At 42.6% G+C, this 22,281-nt stretch overlaps 1 protein-coding gene and 1 long non-coding RNA gene across 3 annotated transcripts in view; one reads left to right on the top strand and one right to left on the bottom strand.

The window, feature by feature from the left end:
• The first annotated feature begins 11,360 nt into the window (after positions 1 to 11,360).
• On the top strand, positions 11,361 to 18,991 carry LOC141108099 (uncharacterized). 2 transcript variants are annotated; one of them, XR_012236006.1, is made up of 3 exons: positions 11,361 to 11,502; positions 16,206 to 16,353; positions 18,528 to 18,991. It is a non-coding gene; the product is annotated as an uncharacterized lncRNA (long non-coding RNA). The 2 variants fall into 2 exon arrangements; XR_012236007.1 differs by having other exon boundaries at positions 11,361 to 15,167.
• Positions 16,846 to 22,281, bottom strand: part of AKAP14 (A-kinase anchoring protein 14) — a 24,890-nt gene continuing 19,454 nt past the window's right edge. The window contains exons 6-7 of the mRNA XM_073599340.1: positions 20,048 to 20,100; positions 16,846 to 17,276 (exon numbers count right to left, since the gene is read on the bottom strand). Of these exons, the coding sequence (XP_073455441.1) occupies positions 17,192 to 17,276; positions 20,048 to 20,100 (138 nt within the window). The 3' untranslated portion in view covers positions 16,846 to 17,191. The remainder of the gene's footprint in view (positions 17,277 to 20,047; positions 20,101 to 22,281) is intronic.

Below are 22,281 nucleotides of genomic sequence, written 5' to 3'. Positions count from 1 at the left end.
ACTGTTTTGTTAGACAGTTGTCAAAGTATTCGGTATATGCAGCGTTAGTCACCTGAAGTTTGTTCAATGAAATTTTACACAGTGATTGCCTGGCTGGAGATTCCTTTTATCATAATCACTTGACTATCCTTTGACATTCTTTTGTATGTGCAAGTCCCCTACCAAAAATAAACCCCCTAATCCAATACACCTAAGGAGACATTGTTAGGGGGGCGTGGCCTGGCAGGCAATGGAGTAAGACGTGGGTAGAGCGAGCTCCCGTTCTTAATACTCCTGGCAGGCATCCTGCCCAGAAATCCGAGGAAGTGAAGTCCCAGGTCTGGTCCCTAATACTTCAGGCTCTCAAAGAACATGTCTCCGGGGAAAAAATCAACAGGGCCAGCAGATAAACTGGCACAATATCGCCGGCATGAAAAGGACATGCAGCCTCAAGATGGCGCCGCCACGAGTCCGGCGCCGGATCCCCAGGAGACTGGCACAGCAAAAGTACTAGACGCAATAGCAGCTCTACAAGGCACCTTGACTGCAAAAATCGACGAGGTGAAAACAGATATCTCCCTGTTGAGACAGGATCTCTCAAAGGTGAGAGATAGAGTCACGGAGACAGAAAACCGGATAGGGGAGGTGGAAGATACTCTCCATCCCCTAAGACATGCTTCGGAAGAAATGCAGAGACAGATTCAACAGCTGCACTCCCATCAGGACGAGATGGAAAACCGTTTGAGGAGGTGCAACCTCAGATTTATTGGCATTCCTGAGAAGGAAGAGGGAGCTGACCCAGCAACATTTCTGGAAAATCTCCTTATCAAGAGCTATGGCAGAGAGGCATTCTCAATGATGTTTGCGGTGGAGAGAGCGCACCGCATTCCGGGGAAACCCCCCCCCCACCTGGAGCACCCCCACGTACCTTTTATACCAAGTTCCTGAATTTCCGTGACCGGGACAAAGTGCTGCGCCTTACCAGAGAAAAAGGAAATATACAGCAGGGCAATGGGCAAATAGCGGTGTTTCCAGATTTTTCTAACGAGGTGCAGAAGAAGAAAGCCCACTTCCAGGAGGTAAAGCGTCGATTGCGAGCACGGCATTTAAAATATGCCATGCTATTCCCCGCCAAGCTACGGGTGGAGGAGGATGGCCGTGCTCACTTTTTTGAGGATCCGACAGCTGCTGCAGCATGGCTGGATCAAAGAGAACGTCCAGCATAAACACCCTGTGAAAAGCCTACTTCAGTGAGTACACTCTTTATTTCATTGTGTCACATGTGAGCCCTGTCTGCTAGGGGATGGGGGAGACAGTGCTTGCCCCATGGAACTCAGGCTTACATGCTAAAACCTATTATCGAGCTAGGGACGGAGAGAGACAGCTCTGTTATCTTCCTCGGTCTTACTATATAGTTGGAGTATCATCTCTCCCCGTCCCCCACTAAAGGAATGCAGATAAGGTTGCGAGACTGCCTTCCTGAGCACTAATAGGGGTTAAGCTCATTGTTTTTTTTGTTGGGCTTATACTACCTCCTCACTGAGCATCACAGCGGTCTTGCTCTCACTGACTTGGAGTGTCTCACACAGATGCCTACAGACTTGGGACTTGAAAGTATCCTGTCACGATCTCAAATAAGCCTCATAGGGAGCTCCTACCTAGGGAGAACTGTGAGGATTCTGCTCATCTTCTTAACGTTGGGCTCCACAACTGACAGTGAATTGTTCGCCCCCCAAGAAATGGTTATTCAACATGATATCCAGCTAGCAATCATACCAAGTTTAGTGCCTTCAGCTAGTTGGACAAGCTGGATGTTTACTCTCATGTTGTTGGTTTGGGAATTTATGCTCACACCATGTTGGGGAGGTGTGCTGCTGGGAGGGACGGGATGGGTTAATTGTTGTTTGAATAGTTTTGGGAAAGAAAGCAATGTAATAGCACATAAATGTACAGATAAACGTATTGCAAACAAGGATACACGGGTTATACTGCACAGACACAGAACCGGAATTTTGTCAGTAATCACGATGGCTAGGTTTTGCTCTGCTGGTCCGATGACGGCGAAATGTTCAATGGGATAAGATGACGAATATTAAATTCCTAACATGGAACGTGAGGGGCTTGAGGGACAAGGTTAAGCGTACTGCTGCACTCACGTTTTTAAAATCACAGAAAGCCGACATTATAGCACTGGAGGAAACACATGTCACCGGCCACCTACAGGCGGCTTTAAAAAAACCATGGATGGGCTGGGTATATCATAGCACACACACAAATCAGTCCAGAGGAGTATCCCTCATCATAGCTAAGAACGTCCCATTTGAGTTAGTAGAGTTGGAATCGGACCGGCAGGGCAGATACTTATTTCTCAATGCTCTAATAGGGGGGAATCCGACCCTTGTCATGGCAAGTTATGTTCACGGCGGAGGTGGTCATGAAGGGGTTGGCATATTTAGCCGAGCACCCGACGACCCCGGCTGTCTGGATGGGGGACTTCAACATGACCATGAATCCTGCACTGGATAAACCAGATCAGAGGGGAGCCCCCAGCAGCTCATTACAACACACCAGATTGTGTCGCTTGTTGACAGAATTTGCCCTGACGGATGTATGGAGGTGGCGGAACCCGTCCACAAGGGCATACACATGTCACTCTGCTAGCCACCATACGATGTCACAGATAGATTTTGTGTTGGTGACAAATACCCTGCTTCCCAAAGTCACTGGTTCAGGTATTGCACCCAGAGCCCTTTCGGATCACTCGCCGTGCTGGATAACAGTCTCCTTGTTAAAGGCGGCTCCCACTCCTGTTTGGCGACTTAATCCATTCTGGCTCACGGTCATACCAGGGCTGGAGACCATCACGAAAGAGTTGCAATATATTCTGCACAATACGTGCAAAGTAGACACACCAGGAATGGAATGGGACGCATTCAAAGTTCAAGCACGCAGGGTGCTTTCATCCCACATAAATAGATTCAAATCATCATCCAAAATTATATTACAGATGACGACTGACAAACTTACAGAGCTAGAAAATTTATATGCTACAGACCCTAACTCTGACAATCTTCAAAAAGTAAACTTACAAACCAGGGTGGTGAACCAGATACATATAGAGAAAGCCAGACAACAAGTATTCTTTTGCAAACAACGAGTGTTTGAGCATGGTGAACGGGCAGGAAAGCTTTTAGCGTACCTAGCGCATTTGAATGACAAACCACCGGTGGTGGTGTCTCTGGTTACACCTCAGGGAGATATGGTTACTGATCCCCCTCAAGTAGCGGCCAGTTTTCAGGTATTCTATGGCGATTTGTATAAATCGCAGAGCACACACTCTCAACAAGACATACAAAATTTTCTACGTACAATACAGTTTCCCAAACTTAATCTAGAACAAATTGAGATGCTTGAAGCCCCTATAACACAAGATGACATCACAGAAGCCATATCCCAACTGTCCAAATCAAAGGCACCGGGACTGGACGGCCTGCCCCTAGAATTTTATGACACCTTCTCGGAGGTAATGATTCCAAAACTTAAACAGCTATATCAGAACATCTTCGACAAAGGTATACTCCCCTCCTCTATGCAAGAAGCACAAATAATAGTACTACCCAAAGCAGGAAAAGACCCCCGGTATCCAGAATCGTACCGACCCATATCTCTTTTGCAGGGGGACATTAAAATTTTAGCCAAAATACTCGCATCGCGCCTTAACAAGGTCATTCTATCGCTAATACACCCTGATCAAACGGGCTTCATGCCAGGGAAAAATACGGCCATGAATGTTAGGAGGTTATTCATGAATATTCAAGCACGACATGACAATCGCGGAACTAGAGTGGTGGTGGCCTTGGACACTGCCAAGGCCTTCGACTCGGTAGAATGGCAATTTTTATGGGAGTGTTTAAGGGAATTCGGATTCGGGCAAAATTTTATTAAATGGGTACAGATCCTATACCAAACACCAAAAGCTAGAGTATTCGTAAACGGCTGGCTATCAGAACAATTCCCCCTGGAGAGGGGCACACGACAGGGGTGCCCCCTCTCTCCTCTTCTATACGCCTTGGCGGCAGAGCCATTGGCAATTGCCATACGAGCGGAAACAGAAATAGAGGGCCTACGCGTTGACAATTACACCGAAAAAATAGGATTATACGCGGACGACACTATCCTATACTTGGCAGACCAGGGCCCATCGCTGCAAACAGCGCTGAGGATTATAGAACAAATGGGAAGATTCTCAGGACTGCGCATAAATTGGGATAAATCCCAAATTCTCCCCATAGACCACTTCCCTCCTCCGATCACTTGCCCAGAACTGCCCCTAGCCAGAGTAAATACTATTAAATATCTCGGGGTGAAGGTCACGCGGGAGTTGGGAGACTACATTACAAACAATGTAGAGCCACTGATCCAACTGATAAAAACCAAAACGCAGGCCTGGTCCAGATTACCCTTAGGGGTAACGGGTCGAATAAACATCATCAAAATGATCTTATTGCCAAAAATTTTATACATGGTCTGGCACGCACCATTATACATCCCCCTCAAGTTCTTTAAAAAGATGGAGGCCATCCTTAACTCATTCGTATGGGGACACGGAAGACATAAACTGTCCTGGCATATTCTTAAAAACCCCACTGCCATGGGAGGGATGGCATTGCCTGACCTACAGGAATACTACATAGCCGCCCAATTATCTCACATGTATTACTTCAACAAGAATGAAATGCAGCGATACAAAATGTTAATATGTGATCACCCCAAAAGTCCTCTATCATCCCCCCTACAAGCTATTTTTCGAGGGGGACTAACGGGTAAAAGACTCCCCCGATATAATGAGGGCATGCTAACACATCACCAAAAAATATGGGATGCAGCCTTGAAGAGGCTTAAACTGGGACATATACACTCCCACACCCCCCTTTGGCTCAATAACCACTTGCCAGAACTCAAAAATCTCCCAGATCCGCACATATGGGCTAGATATGGAATAATATACCTTCACCAGGTCTTGACTGATACACAGCTCAAGACTTTTCAATCCCTCAAAGATGAATACTCGATACCGCACCATCTGTTATTCAAATACTTGCAGCTTCGCCATGCTCTGCGCCTCCAACTTAGGGATGTCGCTAACGCTATTTCTCACCCTCAAGTATTAGAAATAATTATGGGTCCTGAACCCCAAAAACTGATCTCAAACTTGTATTATACTATCCGACTTCCCAGAGTAGATACAGTAATTCAAAAGGCTAAATCGGGTTGGGAAAGGAATGTGGGAGATATCAGTGACTCCGACTGGGACGAAATACTAGATAATGTTAAACAAGCATCACCCAAACTCTCAGACAGATTGACACAACTATATATTGTCCACCAAGCATACTTGACTCCCGAAAGGATAGCTAAATACCAGCCGTCACGGGGCTCGACATGCCCCATGTGCACATACGGGCCGTGTACCTATTACCACTTGATTTGGGAATGCCCATGTCTACAAATATATTGGGAGCAAGTGATAAAATTCTTACATGATAAAATGGGCTCCCCTGTGGCACTGGACCCAAGACTATGTGTGCTGGGGCTATTACCCGATGCAGATATAGATAAGTTCCATGCTACCTTTATCTATGAAACCCTGTTTGCAGCCAGAAAAGTCATAGCTAAAACCTGGATGCAGACTCTGCCCCCTACAGTGTCGTCCTGGAAAAGAGATATAAACAATACACTACCGTACAAAAAGTTGATATACACACATAGAGGATGCACTCAAAAGTACTCGAAAGTATGGGATAGATGGCTGGAAGACGGCAAGACCTGTACTTAGAGGCTTCACACCAATATATATAAAACAGTATACTGTGTTTGGGGGAGGGGGAGGGGGGGATGCAAAGGCTGCAAAATAAAAGAAATATAATTGAGCGCGGATTAAGAAAATGGCACCAGGCTTACCAGCGGCTCTCTCGCAATTGTCAAACTAATAAGAAATGGTATGTTAAAATTTTCAATGTGCAAGATGTAAAGCTATTCTCTAACCTCTGTACATGGCAAATGCTTGTTATATACCTGTGAATTTAAGTTTAATAAAGCTGGATTTCCCAATTAAAAAAAAAGGAGACATTGTTAGAAATGTATTCTATGTAACAAGTTGATTGCTTCTGTAGACCTCTGGGAGAGGCACTGGGCAAATTACTGGAACAAGCAATGACTTTGTAAAAACCTGTCCTCGATCTGTTTATATGGTGGCAAGAAAGAGAAAATCATCTTAATTGTAAAAAAAAATGATGGCGGTAAACAGACTAAAATGGGGGGAAAAAAAGAAACCCTCTCATCAGAAAGTATGCACATATGCAAATACTGATGTTCTGACACAGGATGCCATAATGTGCATAGAATAAAGGTACACCAATTACCTTTTTAAAGCTCAACTCCAGGTACAAAAAAACTTTCATGAAAATATAAATTCAGAGCCCTTTCATACTGAGGAGCTTTGGCGCAAAAAAAAAAAAGCGACTGAAAAGCTCACGAAAACCTATTTCCATTAAAATCAATGAACGCTTTCACACTGGGGCAGTGCGCTGGTGGGGAGGTGAAAAAATTCCTGCAAGCAGTATCTTTGGAGCATTAAAAAAAGCGCCTCAAATGCACCCCTCCATTGAAATGAATAGGAAGCGCCTCCAAAATGGTCCTTGAAGCAGCTTTTGAGTCACGCGACCTTCAAAAAAAGCGTACCGCTAACACCTCCAAAATCGTTCTGTGTTTTTATGAGCAGTCTTCAAGCGCCTCAGTGTGAAAGGGCTCTAAAGCTATTTCCTCAATAGCAACAAAGGATATAGACCCCTTTCACACTGGGGCGCTTTGGAAATAGCCTCTGCTAAGCGCCTGAAAACCGCCTCACATTCATTCCAGTGTGACTTTTCACACTCGGGCGGTGGAACTTCATGAAAAGTCCTGCAAGCAGCATCTTTGGGGCAGTTCGGAAGCGCTGTATTTAGCGCTCCCAAAATGCTCTGCCCATTGGAATGAATGGCCAGTGCCTGAAAAGCACTTTGAAAGCACGGCAAAACGTGAGGTTTTTAACTTTTATTTTGGGGGGTTAAAAGCACCCTGCTAGCGGCCGAAAAGCGCAGCTAAAACGAGCGGCGCTTTCAGTGTGACAGCGCGCTTAAATGCACTTTGGCATTGACTTACTAAAAACTGGAGCGTGCAAAATATGGTTCAGCTGTGCATGCTAGCCAATCAGCTGCTAACTTCAGCTTGTTCAATTAAGCTTTGACAAAAAAAAAACTGGAATCTGATTTCTATGTAGAGCTGCATTATTTTTGCACACTCCACTTTTAACTCCTTCAGATCCACGCTATAGCCGAATGACGGCTACAGCGCAGACCTACTTTGCCGGGCTGTCAATAGACATCTTCCCCTTTGCACGCTCCCTGCCCACCATTATCGCCAAGTCAATGAGAAGCCGATCACCGGCTTCTGAGCACGGGACATCAGTCCTGAAGAGAAAGGCGAAGCCGCCTCATCTGTGCCAACTGCCAGTGCCCTTAGTGCCATGAATCAGTGCCCACCACTGCCACCCATCAATGCCCACCAGTGGTGCCAATCAGTGCCACCTGGCAGTGCTGCCTATCGGTGCAGCCTCATCAGCATACATCAATGAAGAAGAAAAATTACCTGTTTGTAAAATTTATTAACAAAATATAAAACGGTTTTGTTTTTTTTAAATGCGGTCTTTTTTAAAAAAAAATTTAACAAAAAAGAAAAAACCCAGAGGTGATCAAATACCACCAAAAGAAAGCTCTATTTGTGGGGAAAAAAATGTTAAAAATTTCATTTGGGTACAGTGTTGTATGACCGCGCAAAGAGTGACAGCGCTAAAAGCTGAAAATTAGTCTGGCCAGGAGGGGGGGTTTAGGTGCCCAGTAAGCAAGTGGTTAAGCCCCATACATGCTATTGGATTTTCTGTAGATTTTTTCTTCAGATTTACCAAAACTATATTACATGAGGTCAAACCTTAAAGTGGTGGTTGTAAACCCACGTAAAAAAAAAAAAAAACCTGCAATACAAAGGCATAATGAAATACTCACCTTAGATCAAAGCCGCTGCAGTGGTCTCGACACACTGCTCTGCCCAGCGACATGTCTCGGAGTTATTTCTGGTGATCCCAGGCTGCGGTGCTGTGATTGTCCAGAGCCGGAATGACGTCACTCCCACGCATGAGAGCCGCCGGTAACGGCACATCAGCTGAAGCAATGGCACGAACGAGCCGTTGGTTCAGTGCGCATGTGCCAATGAGGTAGACACATGCCGATACAGGGGATAGCCACAGTATCTACAGGTAAGGCTTATTATAGGCTTACCTGTAGTGAAAAGTGGTCTGTAAGGGTTTACAACCACTTTAAGTGTTTCAATTTGTATGCAATCAGGCAGGCCCTTGCACTACATGGTTTTGATAAATATGAAGAAAATCTAATAGTGTGTATGGGGTCTTAGCCTGGGTTCACACATATGCGAACACAGACATTGCATGTGATTCACACCACATTGCTGGTGAGGATCACATACGATGTCTGTGCAATGCAAATTTAGCCATACAGTTGTATGGCTGAACTTGTATTGGAATCGCACAAAAAAAGGTGCAGGGACTTTTGGTTTTTTTTTTTCACATGGGTGTTCCCACATTCCTGTCCAAATCCACAGTTCACACTGCTATCTGTGAACTGATCTGCGGGTTTCAATAACTTTGTATTGAAACCCGCAGTGGGAAGTGTGAACTGGCTGCGGGGGGAGATGCCATGCGGGAACCAGCACTAGAATCGCGCTGATTCACACATTGCAAGAGTGTGAACCCAGGCTGATGGCCCGTACACACGAGAAGAAAATCAGAAGAACATTTCGTACAACGAACAATCGGCCGATTATCTGATCATTAGTAAAGTGCTTTCGGTAGCTGGTTCTGACTTGTCAAGGTGACGAAACCTGAAGGTGCAGACTAGAAAATTTGTATCGGAAGTGAACACATTTGCTTATTTAATTGGCACAGTTTTCGTCCAAAAAAAAAAAAAAAATCGTAAGAGCAAGACTACACATCCTTGAAAACGAAAGAATACATTACAAAACGTTTCAACACATCGCTTCCGAAGTTGCATTTTGTCATACGAGAATTTTCATAAATCGAGTAACACATCAAAAATGAAGAGAAGACTGACTTTTTTTTATGCTAATCTCATTGCGTGTACCAGGTTTTAGGCTCGCATTTGTCCAGCCCTGGTTTTCTTGTATATATATATTTATTTTAAAGGAGTCCATTGTAGTTTTGTTCACTGGTTCAGGTGCAAATTTTTTTACTTAAATAGCACCTGAACCGGAGGGAAAAACACACAGGACTCTTTTTAAAAACTGACCACAGATGGCCTGCACATATGTGAACCCAGCTCCATGGAGAAGGCTGCCAGTTTACATGTCATGTGAATTGGATGTGGTTTTAAACACATCCGATTCGCATATATGTGAACCGAGCCTTAGTAAATCAACCCTTTTGTGTGCCTCTGCAAACTCAGATATTGCCTAGTAAAAGTAACATCATCACTGTGCTGTACATAGCCTGTGAAGAGCAGAGTTGTGAAAGTGACCAGCAGATCTTCCTACTACAGATTGCCTGTAGAAAACTACAGGAGAGGATGGATACTAGACTGGTTACCCTGCACAAGGAGAGAGAAAACCAGTGACCGGTCTTTATTACAGGAGACTCCTGCACAGAGGTAAAGTTTTTACACTGGATTATTGTACAGATCTGGAAGAAATAAGCAAATCACACTAAGATTTAAAGCGGAGTTCCAGCCATTTCTATGTTTTAATAAACACACACTCGCCTGTCCCACAGTCCAGCGATGCGGCCTCCCGAAGCCTCGCTTCTCTCCTTCTCTCCACGGCGCCGGCATTGCAAGTTTGGGTACCCGTCTCGGTGACCACTTTTGGCTTCACAGCCGGGTGGGCACTGTGCATCCTGAATGGCCAGGCAATCTTCTGGGACCTGTGACGTGTCCCAGAAGATTGCAGGGAGGAGAACTTTCGCTCGTGGCGTCACGAGTGGGAGCTGGGTACCCGTCAGAACTAGGAACCTCCCCCCCCAAAAAAGGCCTTCCTAAATATGGCATGTCAGGAGCCCTTAAAGCGGAAGTTCCACTTTTGGGTGGAACTCTGTTTTAAGTAAAAATTACACATGACTCTTGTATTTAGACAATATTTGCTTTTCTTGCCGTTCAGTATTAACATCTAATATAATGATGGTGTATGTGTGTATATACCGTATAAAGACCAAATTAAAAAGGTTTTTATTTCCCCTTTAGTGCTTTTATTGGTTGAACTGGGTGGACCTGTGTCTTTTTTTTTTTTTCAACCAGATTAACTATGTAACTGTGTTTAATGTAAGGTCATACAAGAAAAAGCAGTCACTTCTAGCACTAAGAGGTCTGCTATGGTAAAGAGCAACAAGGACATCAGTATTCCAAGACTAGGCGGATGCTGTCCTCCTCAGATGGGCTAATGCGATAGAAAAAAAGTAGCAACTCTCAATGAGCCATAAAACCATACAATGTAGAATAGTGCGGACATATGTGCTGTATCACATCAAGGGGTAAAAACTGACACGTTTTGGGGGCACATCCCTTTCTTAGAGCTAAGCTACCTTAAGATCATACATAAGCAATCCAGTCTTGCCATTTTTTCAGTGTAGGATGACGATGGAGCAAAGATTTTAGCTGTTTTCAGCAATACAAGCAGTTATTTTAGACTATGTGTCGAACGCAAGGCCCGTTGCCAAAATGTGGCCTGCCAAGCCATTTTATGTTGCTCTAGCACCCAGAGATTTTTTTTTTTTTTAGCCGGAGGACTCTCGCCCTCCGCATACCACTGTCACTCATTAAAACACAAACTTTCTGTGTTTACCAGAACAGCTTTCCTCTTGGCTGCTCTCATAGATCCCTGCCTACATGGGTGGCACAGCAGAGTATGTTACAAATGGGAGGGGGGGCGCAAATCACATTACATGGTGGATACATGGATACAGCACATTACATGGTTGGCACTGTAAGGCACAGCACAACAGGTGGGCACTGCACAGCACATGACGTGGGCACTGCACAGCACATGACGTGGGCACTGCATGGCCCCCTTACTGCACTGTGATCCCCATCTGTGCCTGGGTGCACAGTGTTGAAAGAACAACATGTAATGTAAAGTTAATAAACTGACAATACTGTACGCATTATACCTATCTTTGCAGCAGGTGGTGCTGTGATATTATTGTGTACAGTTCTTGTATTCTATGATATAACAGGATGTATTGTCTAGCTATGCTCAGTGCACTTGTTTGTGTTCTCTTCCTGTTCCATAATGATAAAAGTATTCTGCTGTATACAAGAAGATTCCAGACATGATTTCAATACCCTGCTAATAGGTTATGGGTCCCAGGTAGCCAGCAGCACCCAGAGGCACTGAAAAGAATACTCAGTGAGTACAGCAAGTCAGTGAATACTGTAAAAAAAGCTACTGAAACATGCAAGCGGTTCAGATGTGAAGTTTGCAATTGCAAAGCAATTTAATGCCAATTACCAGCTGTGGAAGTTTAAACTGGAAGTGTTTCTCACCAGACTTTATTACAAAAACTGCATGAGCGTTCAAGTCTAAACAGCAAACAGTTTTGCTACGAAAGTTTTACAAGATGAGACTACAAGAAGGCCAGCAAATGTGTGACCATGTGAATGCTATGCTAAAGATCATAGAGCAGCTACGCACCATCAGAGAGGACAACAAAGATAACCATACTGTTGCCCTTCTCCTCTGCAGCCTTCCAGAAACATATAATGCTCTCATTAATGCTTTAGAAACCAGACCCAAGCAGCAGCTGACACTAGGTGTGTCAAAGGGAAATGAATTGATGAATATGACAGAAGTAAAGAAAATAGGTACCATGATGATAAAGCTCTTAAGATGTATAAAGGCACAAGAAAGCAGAGCCTGTTTTCGCTTAAAAAAGGATGCGGTGCATACTTGCTCATTATGCCTTTGCCTTACAGTTTTGTTTTGTTTTTTTGCTGGTATACAACCACTTTAAGTTCCGGGGCGATGAATGCACAATTCACAATAAGCAATTCCTCGCAAAAGGAAAACTGGATGATTACCTATACAGGCTCATCACCACAGACCAGCAAGTCAATATAGTCTCTAATGACCTACACAGCAAATGTATTCACTTATGGCACAGGCGACTGGGGCACAGAAGTCCAGAAGCTATACAGGACATTATAAAGAGAGGGTTATCAGAAGATTTAACAATAGAGCCTTGCAAAGTGCACATGAAATGCAAATGCTTTATTGAAGCAAAAGCCACACGTGCTCACCTTCCACAGGCATCTCACTGAAACCTACCCACCCCTTGCAGCTTATACACAGCAACGTATGCAATCCAATGAAAACTCCCACATCAGGCGGGAACAGATATCTACTGACTTTCATTGATGATTATTCCAGGTACACAACTACTTATCTGATGAAACATCAGAGAAACTTCAAGAGTTTGTTGCCATGTCTAGTAACAAATTCCAACGCAAGCCAGGCATAATATGCACAGACAATGGGGGAGAATACAAAAGCAAAGAAGTGGCCTCATACCTGAAGAGACAAAGAATAGTACACCAAACAACTGCACCATACACTGCTGAAAAAAATGGTGTAGCAGAAAGGAAAAATCGCACTCTTATAGAAATGGCCAGGTGCATGTTGTCGGATGCCAACCTACCTCACAAGTACTGGGGAGAAGCAGTCATGACAGAAACCTACCTACAGAACAGACTACCCTCAAGAGCTATCAAAAGTACCCCATTCAACATATGGCATGTATCAAAGCCTAGCATAGGGCACATCAGAGTGTTTGGATGTAAAGCATATGCCTATATTCCAAGTGAAAAGCAATCCAAACTGTAGAACAGAGCCTTAGAGGGCATTCTAGTTAGTCTACAGCAAGTAAACTAAAGGTTACAGAATCCTACACCCAAAGACTGACAAAGTGACAATAAGCTGTAGTGTTAATTTTGATGAGAGTCCATCATCAGAAACACCGATCCCTGAAAGAGGTGGAATTCACAATGCCTAAATCAAGTTCCCCACCAGATCCTGCTGAACTGCCTGAATTCAGAAGATCCACTCGAACTACCAAGAGGATACCATCCCGCAAGTTGTCATACACTGTCAAAACACACAGCATACTTGAACCCAAATCCTGGGAAGACATAGAAAAACTGCCAAAACGTGAAGCCAATAAATGGAGAGAGGCAGCAGAAGAAGAATTAAAGTCACTTCAAGAAAATAAAACCTGGACACTTACATAGGTCCCTCCAAACAGCAAAACTATAGGAAGTAAGTGGACTTTCAAAGTAAGGTCAGATGCAGAAGGGTATATACACAAATACAAAGCCAGACTAGTTGCCAAGGGTTACTCCCAGAAATTAGGTGAAGGTTGTGATGAAACATTCGCTCCCGTCGTAAAACACTCCACCATCAGAGCACTTCTTAGCATTGTAGCTGGGAAGGGCATGTAAGTCAAACACCTAGATGTTAAAACTGCTTTCCTATATGGAGACAATAATGAATAACTCTACATGGAGCAACCACCAGGGTTTGAACAAGGAGACAACCTTGTGTGTAAATTTCAGAAGAGCATATACGGTCTTAAACAATCTGCAAGGATGTAAAATGAGAAAGTGAACAGTACTTACCAGAGAGGGATTCTCAAGAAGTAAAGCAAACCCCTGTCGCTATTCCAGGAATCAAGGAGACAGATGGATATACTGTACATCCTTATCTATGTTGATGACATTATAACTTGTTTTTAACAAGAATGGGATTACGATCAGATAGTTCACAAGCTGAAAGAACATTTTGAAATCAAAGAACTTGGGAAATTAGCTACTATTTGGGAATCCAAATAGAAAGAGAAGAAGATGGAAGTTATCTTCTCAACCAATCTCAGAAAATCTCAGAAATCTTGGAACAATTCCATATGCAAGATGCAAATGAAGTGAAAACTCCTATGGAACCAGGCTATCAAAAGAGCAATGAAGCAGAAAACTTGCTACCCAACAATGACATGTATCGCAGAACAATCGGTAAGCTGGTAAATGTTGTCACTGTGACAAGACCAGATATAGCCACAGCAGTGGGCATACTATGCAGGAAAATATCAGCTCCCTGTCAGCTTGACTGGAACACAATAAAAAGAGTGATGCAATACCTCAAAAGAACAATTCAGATGAAGTTACGGTTACCAGCAACATCACATCCAAAACTGGTCAGATTAGTGGATGTTGATTGGGGCTGGGACTGTACAGACCGCAAATCCACAAGTGGATTCATCTTCCAGTATTGGGAAGGAACCATAAGTTGGTCTAGTCGAAAGCAAGCAACTGTCGCTCTATCTTCAACTGAAGCAGTATACATTGCAGCAGCATACGCATGTCAAGAAGTGATGGATTTGTCAACTTTTTGTGGACATTTGGATAGACATGTAAAAACCATTTCCCATTTTTGAAGACAACCAGGGATGTATAAAGCTTACACAATCAGAAAGGATCAATCCTAGGACCAAACACATTGACATCAAGTATCACCTACTGAGGGACAATAAAGAGCAAGGTGTAATTGATATTCAATACTGCCCCTCAGAGGAGATGACTGCCGATGCACTCGCCAAGCCTTTTTTGAAGGAACGTCATAGTTATTTCCAGAAGGAGCTGAATATAATTTGACAAAGCACATGCTGTTGAGAAGGGGTGTTGAAAGAACAACAACATGTAAAGTTGTTAATAAACTGACAATACTGTATGCATTATACCTATCTATGCAGCAGGTGGATCCTGATACAACCAAACACATTTCCAGATACTATATGGAAATGGGCCCTGGGAACCCTGAATTGATTGCCAGGACTAGGTCTTGCTGGGTGGCCGTTGTACCGGAGTTGTCTGAGGAGCTGTGGCAGGAGATTCTGGATACATATCTTGTCTCTGTTATATCCTCCACGGATAGAATGATCCAGCTTGGATACCTCCACCAGATGTACTACACATCGGCCAGATTGTTTCAAATGCACAAAAGAGACCCTGCAGAGTGTCACAAATGTAAGGGGGCAGAGGGAACTTTTATTCACATGGTCTGGTAATGCCTTAGGATATGTCCCCTGTGGTTCAGGGTGACTGAATTAATCTCTGATAACTTTGCCCTTCCTAACATATGTTCTCCCTTATGTTGCCTCCTGGGTGCCTTTGACCAAGATTAGGTAAATGTACATGCAAAGTTGTTCCTCAGGCTTCTATTCTTTGAAGTGCGAAAACTCTCGGAGATGGATTTATGATGAACAACTGACATTAGTGATGTGGGTAAAGATAGTGAATGCTGATGTGCTTTTGTATCGGATGACGTATGAAGCCAGGGGGGCTCCCAAGAAGTTCAGGAAGGTATGGTTTAGGTGGGTTGACTCAAAGAATACAATGGAAGAGGATGGGGCTCAAAGCAGAGAACAAAGTTAAGAGCAAGAGCCAGCTGGAGTGGTTACACTGGAAGATGAGAGTACGTGTGCACTACGCTGAAAGTATGGAGATTGGGGGGGATTAGGGTGCTCACACTCTATCCCACTATGCATGGTCTGAATTTCAATGGTGGGATGCCTGAGGTGGGAAGAGGGGGAGGAGTTTACCCTTTTGGGAGTGGGAGGGGACGTGCCACCTCTTCTCCCTAAAGGCATTGTTGGGACTTGAATTGTTAGTTGTAAGGGGGGGGGGGGTTGTTTGCTGTTTTGGTGTCATTAATAAATTGAAAAAAAAAAAAAAAAAAAGTGTTAATACTATACGGGGGTATGTTTGAGATTCAGGAAAATATGCTAACAGAATGATGGCGCTGATATCCTTGACTGAATCACTGTGAATTTATTGCTACCGGTATGTATTACCCACCCGGTGTTTTGCATGTAACATTTTTATTATGCTAAATAAAAAATTGAAAAGAAATCTATGTAGCAGGTGGCGCTGTGGTATTATAGTGTATAGTTCTTATATTCTATGATATAACAGGATGTATTGTCTATCTATGCTCAATGCACTCAATTGTGTTCTCTTCCTGATCCATTATGATAAAGACATGTTCTTGTTTCTCCATGACAGTAAAGTATTCTGCTGTATACAAGAAGCTTCCAGCCATGATTTTAATACCCTGCTAATACACAGATGTCAACCAATGATCTCCCTTCAAGTGAGAGAGAGATGCGGATCCATCTACAGACAGTGCCGGAAGGTACTAGAGCCTGACCAGGTAGGTGAGATGCAAGGAATATTTTAGGGAGAGGGAAGGGTGTGGAGGGAAATGTGTGCAGAGATTGGGGGGGGGGGATGTAGTGCGGTGTCGAGGTCAGAGCTGAGGAGGGGGTGGAAGTGAGAAGTGGACAGCCTGTGGAAGAAAGCTGAACCCTGCATTCTGCATGTAGCACAGTCCTCAACCTTGCACTCTGTACACAGAACACCCCTGAACTCTGCACTCTGTATGTACACAGCACACCCCTGAACTCTGCACTCTGTACACAGCACACCCCTGAACTCTGCACTCTGTACTTAACACATCCCTGAATCCGCACATAATGCACTTCTTGTATTTATTGCCCCTTTAAGCTCCTCCCACTGCGCAATTTGCCCACAACTGTGGTTTGGCAAAGAGGATCTGCTTGAATTCCTGCACATATTTCCTGAAAAAGCCCTGGATAAATTTATATAGACTTACAGATACAACTGGCCCTTTGAGGGCAACCGTAATGTGGATGCGACCTGCAATGAAATTGAGTTTGAAACCCCTGTTCTAGACAGGCAAAGGGTTCAATACACATTATGAAATAATTTCTTTTGTAACTGTGAATAGGTACAAATACTGACTGTCTACAGTGTTGCAGTGAATGATCAATGAAACTATCACACATCCTTTGGGGAAATACGTCTTTAGTTCCAACACGTTTTATTTCTTTTTTAACAACATTGACATGAAAGCGTTCTCTCTATAGAGAGCAGTATAGAGGTAGAGAAAAATAAGCTCCAACGCCTGTAAAAGCAGCTTTTTTTTTTTTTTTTTTTTGAGCTGAAGTCTGCATGAGGTCTAAAGCTGGTTAAAATGTAATACTGTCCATCATTATAATTTTGCTCTCAATGATGTCTTTCAGCCATTTTTCTCTGAATCTTGTTTGTCCAGGCCTGTAAAAGAAAGACAAGTGAATGTTCTTGTTTCATATATGCAGACATGGGTGACTTTGTGTTTGTTTTTCCTAGGTTAAAAGTAAGCCTAGGTTCACATTGATGCGATTTGGCATGCGATTTGACATGTCAAATCGCATGCCAAATCGGTGGCTATTGCCAACAATGGCACCATCTGATTTGGTGCGCTGCCGACTTTGCGGCGGCGCACCGATTCCCACAAGTAGTTTCTGTACTACTTTTGGCGACTTTGGGTGCAATTTCAATCGACATCTGTGCAGGAACCCGCACAGATGTCTCTGAAATCGCCACAAAGTCAGACTGACATGCGGGAATTAAATTGTGCGAGTTCAGCTGAACTTGCACAATTTCAATCCTGCAGCAGTTTGAATCTAGGCTCAAAGTACTCATATTTTGTAGTGATATTGTTCTGTGTCTTTATGGTCTGATGTTCCTTGTTTATTAAAGGCCGATTCACACTAGAACGTGGTGCTGGAAAGGTGCAATTCTAGGGTTGCCACCTCATCCCTTTAAAACCGAACACATATTAATTACACAGGTTCTGAGGCTGATTAAGGTGGTAATTAAACTCACTTGGTGCCTTATCTGCATTAAATTAGCCACAGAACCTGTGTAATTCATATGTGTTCAGTTTTAAAGGGATGAGGTGCCAACCCTATGCATATCCCTAATCACATTTGAACGCGCTGCTCTTGCAAGACACACGGGTGCCATTAAATGTTAATGGCATCTCAAACACATCTCCCAAACGCAGCATGTTTGTGGCCACCAAACTGCATGGTACCACAGGACATGCAGTTTGGTACAGCGCTTGCACTACATTCTCTGCTTTCCAGTACGTTTGGCAGCTTATTGAAATTATTTTGCTGTCAAAACTGTAATGCGCACATTCTAATGTGAACCAGCCCAAAGTACAGAAGCTGCTTTAAAAAACAGAGAGAAGCAGCTGTGAGTTTCTAAATAAACACCAGTAAAAATCCAGGAATTTAAATGCATAGTAAATACTGTATACAGTGTGTTCAGTACATAGGAACAATAGACTTTATTTTACCATGTTTTGATCAGTTTGCATACACTGAAAAATCTATGCTCCTAAATGAGCCTATCAACACTTCTACCTTTGTTAAAGTGTAATTAAACCCAAAAACAAAAATTAATAATTTATTTCAGTTTTGTCCTTAGATGAGGTACGCACATTTGTTTTTGTCTTTTTTCCCGTTTTTTTACCAGGTAATCCTTTGAACTACACAGTTCCTGTCCCTGGGTGCCTACATTCACTCCACTGTAGGAGTGAACCATGGTCACCACCCAGGCTGGACTTCAAACATGTCTACTTTTGTTCATTTACATTACATAGAAGAGGGGGATTAGTAGTTTGCAGAAGGGAAGATACCATCGATTTTTTTTTATTTTTAAACTTATCTCACAGCAAGTGACAAGGACATTCAATTCCTGGAAAGATCAACAGACATTTTCTTTTCTTGCCCAAAATTTTATTGGCATTAAAAATGAATATGAATTGGCAATAAAAATGAATAAAAACCCAGCCACCACATTTAAGGACTGGTAAGTTGCAATACATTACATTTGTTTGGGGGTTTATATGCCTTTTAAAGTAGATTAAATATAACAATGCATCCATTTTTAAGGCTGTTTAACGGAAACTTTCATGGAGAGAAAAACACAATGTGCAAATTGGCAACCTCCTTCTGAAAATGCTAGTTTCATGGCATTTCTGTCAGCAATACAGTTACTGTTGTAAAAAACATGCAGATCTAACTTGTCAGTGCTCCAGATCTACATGCTTTACACAATACTCTACAATACTAATACAACATTACAGCCCGTCAACCAGTATTTTCAGAAGGAGAAGTCACCAGTGGCCTCCATATTTCCATAGTACGTTTCCTTTAAAAGTTAAATAGCTGACAGGTTCACCTAAAGGTACATTACACACATGCAACATCTGTCAATTTTAGCTATAGGCTAAGCTCATAAAAGTACAGAGAATACAGAAAGTATCAAAAATGTATGGAGTATACAAGGTACAGCACAGAATTCAGAGAGAAGCCATGGTCGGTGGAGTGTGCAAATGTACTGCACGGTTTACAAAATGGGACAGTCTTGAGTATATACAGAGTGGGATGGTTTGGAAAATGGTTTGGAAAATATAACTTTGGGCCTGTGTAGACAGTCTTTTCTTTGTCAAAGAAACCTTTGCAGCTGTGTGTCCAGCCAATCTATAATTAAAAAGAACAGCATAATATTGTGCAAATGTTTACTGTAATTCCATAATAAATGATGTTTTGGGGGCATACTATATCTTGCCACCTTGATAAAATGAGACCAATGCATCTTAGAAGTGTTGTTTTTTTTTTGTTTTGTTTTTTATAGGATTACAGTAAACACACTTAATTTGCACAATGGTATGCTGTCTTTTTTGATTTAGGATTTTTGAATTTTAGAATGATTTTCGGAGCATCTTACACTGATGTTAAAAACAAGCTCATCAGTTCTCACTCGCTCATCGGGGGATTTTTGTTAAATTTCCAAGTGAATACAAGAAAGTCATAAATAATGAAACTATCTGGAACCCATCCAACACTGAAAGTACACCTGACCCTTCAAAGACTTAAGTTCTCTCCCATTAGGCTGTATCACTGTCCCAATCTCTTTCTGCTTCTAGCACAATCATTCAGCTGGTAAATTTACTAGAAAATATACTCTTCTTATATCTAGGGATTTCATACCTGTGTACAAGTCTATTTGATTCAAATACAAAGAATACTTCCACTGGCAAAGTCTGAGAAAAAAAAAATATAATCATGGTTAGGCCAATCAAATGAAAAAACATTTTTTTTTACAGCCCTTATATGTTTCATAAACTGCTGCCCCACAGATTTTGTATTTATGGCAAAGCATATGCTATTTTTAACATCCCTGGAAAGCATTAAATAGAAATTGTCAATTTTTAGATATACGAATTGAAATATTTGTTCTTAAAACATATATACATGCCTGTGATTGAGGCATTCATTCCAGTTGATTGATTCCAGTAATATGTGCAAATAAAATATCTTCCATAATAGATGTAAAATAACATTTCAGGACGGAATTCAAGTGCAATATTAAAAGATACATATCTAACAGTACAATAGGAGCACCACTATAACTTTTTAATCTTGAAACCAATATTTAAAAAAAGGCCAAGATACATCCCTGGGAATTACAGACCAGTTAGCCTAACATTAATAGTATGCAAGCTCTTGGAGGGGATGATAATGGACTATATACAAGATTTTAGTAATGAAAATGGTATCATTAGCAGTAATCAGCATGGATTCATGAAGAATCATTCTTGCCAAACCAACTTATTAACCTTCTATGAGGAGGTGAGCTGCCATCTAGATAAAGGAAGGCCCGTAGACGTGGTGTATCTGGATTTTGCAAAGGCATTTGATACAGTTCCCCATAAACGTTTACTGTACAAACTAAGGTCTGTCGGCATGGACCAAAGGGTGAGTACATGCATTGAAAACTGGCTACTGCGGCAAGTTCAGAGGATAGTGATAAATGGGGAGTACTCAGAATGGCCGGGTGTGGAACGCGGGGTCCCCCAGGTTTCTGTGCTGGGACCAATCCTATTTAATTTATTCATAAATGATCTGGAGGATGGGATAAACAGCTCAATCTCATTATTTGCGGGCACTACTAAGCTAAGCAGGGCAATAATTTCTCCGCAGGAATATGGAAACATTGCAAGAAGATCTGAACAAATTAATGTGGTGGGCAACTACATGGAAAATGAGGTTTAATGTAGAAAAATGTAAAATAATGCATTTAGGTGGCAAAAATATGAATGCAATCTATACACTGGGGGGAGAACCACTGGGGGAATCTAGGATGGAAAAGGACCTGGGGGTCCTAGTAGATGATAGGCTCAGCAATGACATACAAGCTGCTGCAAGCAAAGCAAACCAAATATTGGCATGCATTAAAAAGGGGATTACCTCCAGAGATAAAACGATAATTCTCCCACTCTACAAGACTCTGGTCCGGCCGCACCTGGAGTATGCCATCCAGTTCTGGGCCCCAGTCCTCAGGAGGGATGTGCTAGAACTGGAGAGAGTCCAGAGAAGGGCAACAAAGCTAATAATGGGACTGGAGGACCTTAGTTACGAGCACTGAACTTATTCTCTCTGGAGAGGAGGCGCTTAAGATGGGATATGATATCAATGTACAAATACCGTACTGGTGACCCCACAATAGGGATAAAACGTTTCTACGAAAGGGAATTTAAAAAGACACGCGGCCATTCACTAAAATTAGAAGAGAAGCGGTTTAACCTCAAACTGCATAGAGGGTTCTTTACTGTAAGAGCGGTAAAGATGTGGAATTCTCTTCCACAGGCAGTGCTTTCAGCAGGGAGCATCGATTATTTCAAAAAAATATTAGATAGGCACCTGAATGAGCACAACATACAGGGATATACAATGTAATGCTGACATAAAAGCACACACACAGGTTGGACTTGATGGACTTGTGTCTTTTTTCAACCTTACCTACTATGTAACTATATGTAATGGGTGTTTTTTGGTTAAAAAAGACATATGAATACATACAGTATATCAATATTAAAAATCCTCAATATCAAATGTACTACCAAAGACACTTGGAGAAAATAGTGAGATTTGCATGTTCACTATACCTGGAAGCATAGAGGTATTTTTCTTTCCTTTTTAACTCTCTCTTATCATTCCGCTGTATATATACAGTATTGTACTTTACAAATATTAACCGCTTGCCGACCAGCCGCCGTCATTATACTGCGGCAGGTCGGCGCGATCCCGCGAACCGTCATAGCGGTACGTTTGCCCTTTAAATGCCTACAGCAGGCGCACGCCTGCTGCACAGCAGGGGAACAGATGCGCATGGCCGGCGGTCGCGGTGACAGCCGGCCACACGCAATCGCAGGCACGAAAGC

Source organism: Aquarana catesbeiana, linkage group LG09 (genome assembly GCF_042186555.1).
Source record: "Aquarana catesbeiana isolate 2022-GZ linkage group LG09, ASM4218655v1, whole genome shotgun sequence".
Classification (NCBI taxonomy): Eukaryota; Metazoa; Chordata; class Amphibia; order Anura; family Ranidae; genus Aquarana; species Aquarana catesbeiana.
Note: the sequence above shows the minus strand (reverse complement) of the source record. Positions and strands in the feature narration are given on the sequence as shown.